This window comes from Chelon labrosus, assembly GCF_963514085.1.
Source record: "Chelon labrosus genome assembly, chromosome: 7".
In the NCBI taxonomy this organism is placed as follows: domain Eukaryota; kingdom Metazoa; phylum Chordata; class Actinopteri; order Mugiliformes; family Mugilidae; genus Chelon; species Chelon labrosus.
The window spans coordinates 19,972,731-19,984,765 of NC_140343.1; the positions used below are offsets into that span (position 1 = coordinate 19,972,731).

Genomic DNA, 12,035 nt, shown 5'->3' on the forward strand with positions numbered 1-12,035 from the left:
CTAAGTCTGGATGCAGAGGCTTTCTCTGTGCTCTGTCAAATGAAGTTCAAGTCTCATGACAGCAGGCACGATGGATCCCATCATGTGATGTCTACAGAGAGAGAGAGAGAAATGGCTACCAACAAGACAGTTAGTTGGTTGTCATTTCTCTCTCATCTCCATCCATCCACAGTCTGTGGTCGCTCTGTTCACACTTGACCACAGCACACCTAAGTAAGCACCCCTCCCTCCCCAACAACCCCACGCTCCCAACTGAGCTGAGGCAGTCCACTGTCTCCCCCTTGTTATATCATGGTAGCAGGACCTGGCCCGTGTCCCAGGAGCCAGGACCTGTCTGCACGGTTGCAGATCTGACAAGACACTCATTGTGTGGGATAGTGATGAGGAGGCACGGTGGAAGTTTCCATGAGTTTCTTCATATTCCTCACATTTCATTTTTCCAATACATATTCCCCAAGTCTCGCAGTATTCCTAATGCCATGACATTTTGTTTTTGTGAGCATTTAGATTTTTTTCCTCTGGGAAAATAACACAATGCTTTGAACTTTCTGTGGGTAAAACCATAAAAAGATGTTTTGCAAGCTATGTCATTTTTGGCTTTCAGGATATTTTGTTCTTGACAAAAACAGCAAACTTATGCTAATCGCTGGAGCCACAAACCCAGCATGTAATATTTAATCAACACCAGCACAGACAAAAATCACGGTCACCCAGGAAACAGCTGAGTGTTATCATCAGTGGATGAATCTGATTTCCATCTAATCAGGACGACAAATGCCCTTTTTGTCGGTGCTTTCTTTTCAGTGCACGGTTTATCTGACATTTTACACAGAGATACACACTGTTCCAGAGTACATAAAAAGTCAGAAGCAACGTTTTTGTTCTGCTTTTGTGCTACAGAGAGAATGTCTTGTTAAATGTTTGATGTTTCATATAACGCGTTGTCTCTCTGGTGGGCCGAATGTTTGACAAGACTTTGTACTGCAGCCACTTGGACTCACTTTAATGATGGAGTAACGTCCTCTATGGTTGACACAGGGAAGAAATAAAATTGTAATGAAAGAAAATGGAAATTGGGGGGAATTTTCTGAGACCACTGTGGAAAAAAATACCATAGTGGTCATTTGAAAGTCGAAGACAGGGCGTCATTCAAGTCAAGTAAGGGTTTGTTGAAATTTGTCCCTGCGTGCATTTGCACAAATTGGTCTAACTTTGTTGTGAGGGACACTATAAACTGTGTATAAAAGTATTGACTTTGTATTGCTTTACTGCTGGTTTGGTTGCAGAAAGAAAGATGCAAATAACAACAAAAAAACAACAACATGAAGGTGCAGAAAATGACAGATATGCAGTTTATTCTTTAAAATTTAATCATAAAAGGCACAATTACAGAAAAAGATTATCACACAACGAACGTCAAATCACAATGAAATCAACTTAGATTTATCCTATTCATCATTCAAGCCTTAAGGGCAAATTGTGTACAGTACAGTAGTACTGGATGCAAAGTCAGCGGTGATATACAAAACATGATTTATAAATGGGTGGAAAAAATAGAATTGTCATATTAAATGTACCATTGCTGCAGCTGCTGCTGCAAAAAAAAACACACTGCCACTACTGGTCCTGTTCTCATTTAAAATAACAAGCCATTATTTGGAGAGGTCAACCAACACCAAAGTTGTTTACGATGCAAATAAAAAAATGTAACAGCACCAATAATAATAATAAGAAAAAACAACAACACAGCAAACTGTGTATATTGACCAATATCAGTAATTCAAGTAGTGCAGGATGTGAAGTTAGCACTAATCTTTAGCACCATACTGTATGTCCCACAGCACACATGCTACACAGATTGTTTGTGAAAATATAAAGATGGCTACATGTTGAATGAGCTTCCTAATTTCAGATGTCAGACTAAGAAAGTGTGTAGGCCTTCTTCTCCTCTGGAAAATGTCACTAAAATACTGTTAGTATCTATCAAAATCAGAGTAAATATAATAAACTTAAAAGACTGTCAGGTTATTTTTGCTGCACCTATGGCGTCCACGTCTATGGGACTGAAATGTAAACTCTGAAAAGCCTTGGTCGGTAAAGTAATGAATGATTTCATTGGCCTCTTGGCGTAAGCTAAAGAATGACCATAATGTTGAAATCAGATTTAGCTCAGACTTTAATTCACAGAGATGAGGAGATTGTTGGTTGTTTTTGACAGCGAGTCCAGAGTTCACAGGCGGCTAGCTGTGAGGCGTTCAGGAGACAGACTTCTTTTGCTGTTAAATGCCTAAAAAAGATGATGTTGTTGTTATTCTTGCAATTTTGTTAAACTCTATACATATGCAAGTACATCACACTTGCATTGTAAAATACAATACGTACCCTTAGGGCCATGGGTGTGCATGCATGTCATTAGGTGGAAAGAGTGAAATTAATCTGAATAGTCACTGAGTAATAATAAACTGACCAAAAAGACCAGGACCAAACTCGTGTCTTTCTTTGTGTGTGGATGGTTAGACTATTAAGTATTATAGAGACTTACAAGAGTGCGAGATGGACTGAGAGAGCGAGAGCGCACGGGGCTGGCACTTCTGCTCCTGCTCTGGCTTCTACTCCACTGCAAAATAAGACCAGTACTCCATGAATATTGGATGTATTTTCAATACAGTAATTAATTATGATATTTTATACATGATATAGTATTATAAAGTCAATACCACAGCTCCTCTTCTAGTCACAGCCTCGCCTTTCACTATCACAGCAGTCCCTTCCATCAGTGCTGGCCACACATGGTACATCACCAGAGGAGCTGTGAACTCAGAGTCGTAGCTACGACGGTATCTGTCGGAGAGAAAAAGATAGACAGAGGGATGGGACAACTGTTAGAGAGCTGTGCGCACTCATCTGAGAGTTGAGGGTGACACCTACTGGTAGAGGCATCAAATGACGGGGCTGCATTTCAAAAAGTCACTTCAGTGATTGTTCTATAATGCAGAACATTAGTCAAGCTTCTTTAAACTTTAAATTTTCTTTAAACATCTGAGCTTTGCAGATAAATTCCTGTTAAAGCACAAAGACTGGGAGTTGCACAGTGAATTGGACTGACTTGCTGTCACTGTATAGTTCTCCATCACTTGCAAAGCCCAAGTCAAGCGGCGGATCCAGCGTCTGCATAGCGAAGGCCACCCTGCACGTCTCCCTGATCAGGGAACTGATGAGGGCAAAGTCTACTTCTGGTGGGAAGGAGATCCGAGGGTTCACATTCATGGCATTGATTACATCCTGGAGAGATGAAACACAGTCAGTAAATACTTTTTACTTTTTCGGCATCAGCTGTAAAACTAACTGCAGTTTATTCATAAATGCTGCACAGAGGAGTAGTTCAACCTACATTGACGCTGGCCTGAACATCGTAGAGGTCCAGGTTTCTGACGATATAGTCCACGGCTGCATCCTCTAGACTTTCTGGTCCAAAGTGGGATGAAGATAAGGTCTTTCTCACTCGCAGCTTGAACTGACGATAAGCCAGTTTTGCTGTCTTGAAGGATTCCTAGAGACAAAATCAGGAAAGAAAACAGATGTTTCCTCACAGCAGCCCGAAATAAACAGATTTGTTACTCATGTTGTGCACACACTTCTGCTTTCTTATATCTACTAGAATAGTTAGAGTCATACCACGACAGCAATGAAGATTATTTTCTGGACCATCTCTAAGTCATCAATGTAGCGTCGAAGTAAGGTCTGGGCCTCGAGGCGCTCCACAGCGTACAGGTCACTGAAACGTGATACGAGGCGCGCGTGGCGAGAGGAGTTAGTGAGCTGAGCTCTGGTGGGAGACTCACTCCTCACTGGGCTGGAAGAACGGCTGAGTCTGGGCAAAGGGCTAGGAGAACGACTTCTCACCAACCTGAAACAGTAAACATAAACCACATTATTTATTTAGACGCTAGTCTGTCAGTGTGTAAGTATACAGTGAGTGTTTGTGTATGCGTTCCTTATACATGCAAGTACCTCTCCTGCAGCATGGCCTTGTCTGTGCTCAGGTAAGACACTTCCTCTCTGAGCAAGCGAATCTGCCGCTCATAGTCATCAAGGGCATTCAGCTTCCTTTTATAAATCTCCACCTCCTCATGTGCGGATCGCAAACTGAAACACAGACATGCTTCACATCAACTTGAAACCACACATATTGCATCATATTGACAACAACTATAAGCTATGGCAGTATTTAACCATATCACCCACTCTGCTCTGAGTTGTAATATTTCATCTTCGGTGGCCAGCAGTGTGGTCGCTGATTTGCTCTTTGTGTCGTCCAGTTCCTTCTGAGCATCAATCAGTCTGTTAAAACAAATCAGTCGTTGCATCAACATTACTGAATTCGCCAATTATCCCAACTCAACATGGGTAATGCAAGCTGAAGTCAGGAGCTCTGGCTGACTCACTCTGCTCTGACTGAGTCCAGCTGTATGCGCGTGGAGCACAGCTGAGTCTCCATCTTCTGCATGTCATTCTCATGGGAGAAGGAAAGATCTCTGATCTTTCTGTCCTTTTCCACCGAATCCTGAGAGTTACAAATCATCACAGAATAAATAAACAACAAATGGAATATATGTTCAATTACTTTAACCGGTTGATGTATTATATATTTAAGGTGAGTGTTACATTGGATGAACTTAATCATGGCGTCACCTGGATGAGCTGCAGGCTGGTGTCATCAGTGACCGAGGGCCTCGCCATAGAGAAACAAGTCCCAAGCCATGGTAACAGTCGTGTTTTGAGAGTGTCCACTCCAGCATAGTGACCACCTGATTCATGGCAGAAGAACACATGTTTGAGTGTTTGCATTTTAGGAGCACTCAAAGTTTTGTACCGCAAACGTGATGGTTACCTTCAGCAGCTGTGAAGTTGAGGATGGCAAACAGTTGGCTCTGGATCTTGGCAGTGAGTTCAATCAGCTCACAACATCTGTTTAGATTCTGGTCACAGGAAATCACCTGGGTAAACATAAAGCATTTGTTAAGTTATTTGTGATGATATATTTTCAGATATAGCTAAATGCACTGCATGTTGCACTGAAGTTGTTTTGACAGATAAGATGAAGGCAGATTCAAGGACCAAAGAGTCAGAGGCTATCCAAGAGAAACTACAAGTGTCTTTGTTGCTAGCCCAGCTTTCTTGCAAAATACTACCACAGGAGAAAAAAAAAAACCTTTAACAAAATAAAATTACTGCGGGGTATATCTAAAGTTTAACCTGAAGACAACTCCTTCGCTTGAAGTTTAGATAAATTACTTCTGGCCTTGTTGTTCCAGTTTAGTCTCTCTGCGGATCACTCCAGGAAGTAATGTGCCGTGAACTATCTTAACAGTGTAGCAGAAGCTCTTCGGAATAGTCCGACCGTAGTCATGGCGACTGGCGTCCATAGTAACCAAACTCTACCAGGAAATCAATGTAATCTAAAGTGCATTCCTTCACTGTAATGTTTTAAACTATTAATGCATTTCCAAAACATTGCGTTCAACTGATTTATTTAGTATAGTAAAGAGAAAAATATGACTTTAGTCGCACAAAAAGAAAAATTAACCATCGACGGAAGTAAACAAAGCAATTCATAATTTTTAGAGGAGTACGGTGATATTATCTGCAACCATTAAACCTTAACGAGCACACTTTTAGCCACTAAATCAGGTGATGGTAACAATGAAACAGGTGACAACAGACAGGCTAAGGCGCACTGATGAAGTGCTTTAGTCAGATTTAGGTCGATCATGACTTATTGATGAACTTACATGGTAGTCTTTGTGCCAGCTCTCCAGCTTGTCCTGCAAGACACTGAAGGAAGATGTATTGGTCAGTCTCCTTAAAGTGTCGGCCATGTCCGTCCACAATAACTACTAATCCTCGGAGGTTAAATCTGCCCCAGGAGGAGGAACAGGGCAGCAGCCGGGGCTTTAATCTGTAGGGGAGTGCAGTTAAAATTCCTGTCCTGTCAGCTTTGTCCACCTACGACGCAGATGCCAAGCACCGCCTCGGTTGTGGTAACCAAGCGAGGGTACGAGTCGACAACCAAACCACACGGTGTTTTAAATAAATTACTCGTGTCAAAGTGTGTGCACGGCTCTGAAACTCTCCTGTTATGTAAATACGATTGTAATGTCATACTGTCAAACGAAACCACACGCCTGCAGAGGGGCTCAGAAGCACAGGTGCTGATGTCTCTGCCTGTAAGTGGCAGTGTTGGATATATGCAGTATGTGCACATGCAAGATTTTGTTTTCTGTAGCAGGTAATCATGCAAGGCGCCCTGGCAGTTGTTTGGTTTGGGGGGTTTATGTGCTTGCTAAACGCCCCTGAGCCATGAACAAGGAGGGAATCGAACCCGTGACCTAATGGTAACAAAGCTGGTTCTTTAACCTCTAGATCCTAATGGCCTACTGGGACTTCATTTTTGTCCTCTGAAGAGGACGTGAGAATTATTAATATATATAGACAAAGTATAATATAAAGATAATATAAAGAATAAATATACAAGATAGGGAGTTGTGCCATGTAGACTGTATGCTGGCCTTTCCAGTGGTATATCATTGGATGGGGTGTTACATGTGCAAAAGGAGTTCTGCATTCTCAAAATGGCCAACATCTCACTGGCCACATTTTATGGGACCAAGAGAGGTAAATAGTTGAAAAACATACATTTATCGTGGTTCCAAGTGGATATTTGATATGTTTTAGTTAGAAAAGGGTTTTAGCTAACCTTCAAACAGGTTTTATTCACATGCACAACATTTTAACCACAGAGCAGTATACTTTTTGTTGATGTCCCCTGTGGTGGACACTGGGACTCAATTCATCTGTTTTTATTTAAAATTCATGGTGTCACAGGAGACAGTAATTTGACAGAAGTAGAGAGAGTTTTACTCAAAACTGCAGATGGAATTTGAAAATTTGTTTGAAAATTGAAATTGTATCACATCCATTGTGATCCTATTTAGGTTGGGAGCAACATGTAAGATTGGCAGTTAAATACATGAATGTGATATTATTGTACTTGTTCGACAGTAGTGATGAATCTTGAGCTTTAAAGAAGAGGCAAGAAAAAAATAAAACAAGGCACGGCTTCCTAGCTTGGATGTATGCACATCATCATTCAACTTGTTCATAAAGTAGTAAGAGCAGTAACAGATAAAACAGGATCACAGTAATGTATTTAACTGCTAACATTAATTGCTCTTGGCACGATCACTTTTAATTAACTCTATAATTGTGTTAGTTGTTGTTGCTGATATTGCAGCAACAATTTGGTCGGATCAGACAAGAAAAGAAAGAATTTGAAACCCGTTGTCCACTATAAAGGACACTCTATAAATACCTAATATACAATGTTTTCCTGGGGGGGAAAAAACATTATAAGATCAGATAAGAAAAAAACTTTATTTGTCCCACAATGGGGAAACATCTATAAATGTTATTTATAGACTCAGTTTATGCTAACATATATTTAACGTTTCGATTTTATTCTTAAGCATTAACCATTAATTAAGAAGGACGTTTTGTGTATATAATTGGCAGTTTACCTATGGAAAAATGAATGGATGTGTTTTTTTCTATTTTAGGACCTTTCCGTCATTGGATGGTTGAATTTGGAATGGACCATCTTTAGATATAGTCGCAAAGTCGCCTTTTTTGTACACGCAAAGACTAAATTAAAGGTTGTGGGACTACGATAATTCTTTTTAAGAATGGGCAAGTTTCTTCACAAGTCACACAAGTCAGTATCGTGCAGTCAGCATCTCAAAACCACAACCATTTGTTCTCCTTCAGCTGTGAAAAAGTGGTACGCTCCCTGTCGCTGCGAGCAGAGGAGGGAGGGTCAACATGGCGTCCGAACAGGTCCGTTATGTTCTGTATTTGTTGTTATTCTTGCATTCTGCTTCGTTTCTTGCTAATAATTATTAAACAAGAACTGCTGTATATCTATGAGTGATATAAAATATGACGTAAAATAATTAATGCAAACGTACTGGACGTTTTTTCTTTTGTGCCCTGTGGTAATGACAGTGTAATAAATAACGTTAGTGGCCTCCGTTTTGTTAAAGGTAACGTAGAATTTGCTTGGAAATTATAAAAAAAATGCTTTTTTAACTGACCTCCTGTTTTACCTCGAAGTAATCTGACCTGTATAAATAGCATATAAGCGGTACAATAATGAACAACAACGAAGCTAATCTTTATCTGCTGCCAAGATGAGTGCAGTTTATTTTTAGTTATGGCCACAGACAGGCTGTCGCAGGGCATTTAACAGATACATTCCGAAGCAGAGACATTGGATTAAGTTGGAACTGAAACTACACGGTGGTTACAGCTACTGACACAAAACGGAGATTTGTCAAGAAATTCACACAAATGGCAAGAAAAACATGAAAGCACTGCCGTGTTTGACTCTGACTTTCTGCCTGTTTTGTCTGTAAAAATATACCAGTCAGCTACAACAGTAAAACCACTGACAGCAGAAGTAAATAACATTGACCATCTTATGACAACACATTGTTCTGCTGGGAAACTTGGACCTGGCATTCTTGTGGATGTTATTTAGACATGTACCTCCACATGCCTCCAAATTCACTAGATCCGAAACTGATCAAGTATGTGTGAGATGCACTTGAACAAGCCTGATCCACAGAGGCCACTTCCCTCAACTCATAGGACCCAAAAACCCCCATTAACAACATTCTGTTGCCAGACACCACAGGACACCCTCAGAAGACCCATGTCCATTCTATGATGAGTCAGAAATACTTTGGAGGCTCAAGGGAAACCTATACAATATTAGGAAGGTGGTTTTAATGTTATGCCAGATTGCTGTAGATTTCTGGAAGGAAATTGTTAATCTTGATGGATATGTAATTAAGATTAATTACTGATCATTTTTCCTATTAGGAGAGCTCCAATGGGCCAGTGAAGAAGTCCATGAGAGAGAAGGCCATAGAGAGACGAGGTATCAACAAGGAACACAACAGTAACTTCAAAGCAGGCTATGTACCCATAGAAGAGGAGCGCCTTCATAAGACAGGGCTGAGGGGACGCAAGGGAAACATGGCTGTTTTCATCATCGTCCTCCTCTTCCTCCTTGCCTTAATTAACCTCATTGTGAGTACTTCTAACCTTAATGTTTTCTTACGTGGATCGTCCTCATTGACACTCTTGAAATTGTAATGAAAGCACTGGGATCGCTGTATGTTGATGATGAAATGAGACTCACACTGGATTCTGCTGTCCCTCAGATCACTCTGGTAATATGGACAGTGATCCGCATCGGTCCGAACGGGTGCGACAGCATGGAGTTCCATGAGTCTGGCCTGCTGCGCTTCAAGCAGAAAGCAGACATGGGCATTGTTCACCCACTGCACAAGAGCACAGTAGGAGGCCGTAAAGACCAGGACCTGGTCTTTGTGGGCAACAACAACCCGGTGAGAAACACGAGAGAATACATTAGCAAATACAGCGAAGGCGGAGCATTTAAAGACAAAACAACCCACTGTTTGCACACTTTCAGAACTTTTCACATGTGTCGTTCCAGGTCGTGTTCCAGCAAGGCAACACTAAGCTGAGCGTAGAAAAGGACAAGACCTCAGTTGTCAGTGACGTCGGCATTTCTTTCACGGACCCTCGAACACAAAACACATACTTCAGCACAGACTTTGAAAACCATGAGTTTCACTTGCCCAAAGGAGTCAAAGTCCTCAGTGTTAAAAAAGCTTCCACAGAACGGGTGTGTATAATGGCTCAAATAAACAAGTAATTCATTAATCATGTCAGCATTTTATAACCTGTGCACAAAGTGCCGTCAGTATGCGGAAAAAAAAAAAGTAATGATAATGTGATACAATGTATTTAATAATTCAATAGCTAAATGTTTGTAGGTGGCTTAACTTAAGTACAAGTTAAAAACCTGAATGTCTGGAGAGACGTGAAGTTTGTTCTTTAGGAGTGCCCCAGTTCAGCATAGCCTGAGAAGACCTGACAGAAAATTAAGCTGATAAATACAGTTTCAAGAAGATCTGTCATCCCAAAGCAATGCTTTTAACAGGGATAAAGGTTTGAAATATTTCAGTGGAGAAAATGTGTGGTGTATTTGATGTGATTACCAGCAAATTAACTTCAGTGTTAAGCCATTTCTTTGCATTTTATTGCACTGGCTACAAACAGATCTCATATCTTTCCTCTGACATCCAGATCACCAGCAGTGCAGCATCTGACCTTAACATTAAGGGAGACAGCAAGGCCATCATTCGTGGTAACGAGGGTGTGAACATCATGGGACGGACTGTGGAATTTAAAATGGGTGGAGACATCGAGCTTAGGGCTGTAAGTAAGAAACGTGTCCTAGAGCTGATCAAGATATGAGATAGAAGATGAATGAGTTACAGATTTTTCTCTTTACAGGAGAACAGCATCGTCCTCAATGGGTCAGTCATGTTCAATGCTACACGCATCCCTAACCCTGCTGGGGATTTGTATTTCAACGACGGTCTGGAGAGGTACAAGCTCTGCATGTGTGAAGATGGGACTCTGTTCCGTGTGCTGGTGAAATTTGTCAACATGGGCTGCCAGACATCAGATAATCCATGTGGAAAAGCTCTTTAGGACTGGAATCTTAAATTACTGTATATCTCCCTACGTTCTGTCACCACTTAAGTCAGTGAAATCACTTACAAATGAGCTCTTTTTGGATAGTGTATAGTCGCAGACTATGGGGCAATCTTAATGCACATAATAATACCTCAACAGTTTACTTGGCAAATTAGGTTTTTCTTATTATGTCTGTGCCAAACACAGACTGTGCAACAGATCATTGCCACTTGGTCAAAGATATTAACTGTAAGTAATTTCATTGCTCTGCAGAATTGCCAACTCTAAAATATACACATCAGTGCACATTACTTCTATATTTATTAATGATAACTGTGGTTTACTGCCTAATGGTGATTTTCACAGTATTATTTTTTGCCTTACCATCCAGTATTATTGATACGCAAACCCTGAATGGGGCTTGTATCAGATATTATTTGCCGTTCATGGCAGCTGTGTGTTTACTCTGTCACATTAACTGACATGTGTGAGACACTACATAATGATGACGTCTGTAATAGTTGCAAGTGACATGCACAGAATAAATTGGAGTAAATTGTAATATACAGTAATAATGCTAAAGTAGAGTAGATGTCTTTTTGCACACTTTGGGCTGTCCATCATGCACGTGCCAATGGATTTACAAGGGATTATATATCATTTCATGCAAAAGCTTTTTTACAGAAACAGAAACAGAAACAGAACAGAAACACATTGAATGAGAGTGAACACTAAATTATGCTACAGATGAATGCAAATGTTTTTAAATGTCAAGAACTTAAATAATCAGTAACTTGGGGTGAAGCCTACCGTATTGAGTGGTTTGAATTTTGTGCAATATAATATAAAAGATTTGACTTGTACTTTACATTGGATTGGATTGTCTTGTCTGTTATATAACAGTAGTCATGTTGAGAACATTTGTAGTAGTTGTTCTCAGGGCACAGACTTGATGCCTGTGACCAAAACAAAAAAAAATGTCAATCTGCCTTATTTGAAAATCTGTCCAGCATTTCATTGTGATGTTTGTTTCAATAAAGAAACGTGTTGCCATGTGCAACTTCTTATCTCAGTGTCAGTACATTTCTCAAGAGTCTACATGGTTATTTAAAATCATAAAAGAAGGCTGCACCTCATCATGCATCTTTTTTATCTAATAGAATGTGACGCCATAAACCTTCAGGATCAGTTATCTGCCATACACAGTAGGAAAACAATGACAGTAAGACATTAACCAGACGTGTAAATCATTAAATGAAGCCCTGAATGCCATCTTGGGGCAGGTGCATGTTATGCTAGATGCAGCGAAATATACTTCAGACTTTGATCGGAGCTCGCTGGAGACAAAGTTGGAAGGACTGTGGGAGTGAAAAGAAGTTTTCCTGTGCTCTTGGCGAGGAGTG

General features: G+C 40.5%; 2 protein-coding genes across 2 annotated transcripts; one reads left to right on the top strand and one right to left on the bottom strand.

The window, feature by feature from the left end:
• Nucleotides 1-1,752: 1,752 nt before the first annotated feature.
• On the bottom strand, nucleotides 1,753-5,911 carry spata18 (spermatogenesis associated 18). The gene is made up of 12 exons (XM_084547672.1): nucleotides 5,793-5,911; nucleotides 4,892-4,997; nucleotides 4,693-4,808; nucleotides 4,446-4,564; nucleotides 4,246-4,341; nucleotides 4,012-4,146; nucleotides 3,676-3,907; nucleotides 3,392-3,550; nucleotides 3,107-3,282; nucleotides 2,718-2,841; nucleotides 2,543-2,617; nucleotides 1,753-2,287 (listed from the first exon to the last, which is right to left on the bottom strand). The coding sequence occupies exons 1-12, from the start codon at nucleotides 5,877-5,879 to the stop codon at nucleotides 2,231-2,233; spliced, it is 1,482 nt and encodes a 493-aa protein (XP_084403798.1). The 5' UTR covers nucleotides 5,880-5,911; the 3' UTR covers nucleotides 1,753-2,230.
• A 1,959-nt stretch (nucleotides 5,912-7,870) lies between these two features.
• sgcb (sarcoglycan, beta (dystrophin-associated glycoprotein)) lies at nucleotides 7,871-11,699 on the top strand. The gene is made up of 6 exons (XM_084547655.1): nucleotides 7,871-7,893; nucleotides 8,941-9,150; nucleotides 9,285-9,470; nucleotides 9,581-9,772; nucleotides 10,237-10,368; nucleotides 10,447-11,699. The coding sequence occupies exons 1-6, from the start codon at nucleotides 7,879-7,881 to the stop codon at nucleotides 10,645-10,647; spliced, it is 936 nt and encodes a 311-aa protein (XP_084403781.1). The 5' UTR covers nucleotides 7,871-7,878; the 3' UTR covers nucleotides 10,648-11,699.
• Nucleotides 11,700-12,035: the final 336 nt, after the last annotated feature.

Coding starts and splice junctions, on each gene's coding strand:
- spata18 (XM_084547672.1), bottom strand. CDS start 5,879: ATGGCCGACACTTTAAGGAGACTGACCAATACATCTTCCTTCAGTGTC. Junction 3,908..4,011: donor AAGGCCATGCTGCAGGAGAG/GTACTTGCATGT, acceptor TTACTGTTTCAG/GTTGGTGAGAAGTCGTTCTC. Junction 3,551..3,675: donor TAATCTTCATTGCTGTCGTG/GTATGACTCTAA, acceptor TTTTGTCTCTAG/GAATCCTTCAAGACAGCAAA.
- sgcb (XM_084547655.1), top strand. Junction 9,471..9,580: donor TTGTGGGCAACAACAACCCG/GTGAGAAACACG, acceptor GTGTCGTTCCAG/GTCGTGTTCCAGCAAGGCAA. Junction 9,773..10,236: donor AAAAAGCTTCCACAGAACGG/GTGTGTATAATG, acceptor TCTGACATCCAG/ATCACCAGCAGTGCAGCATC.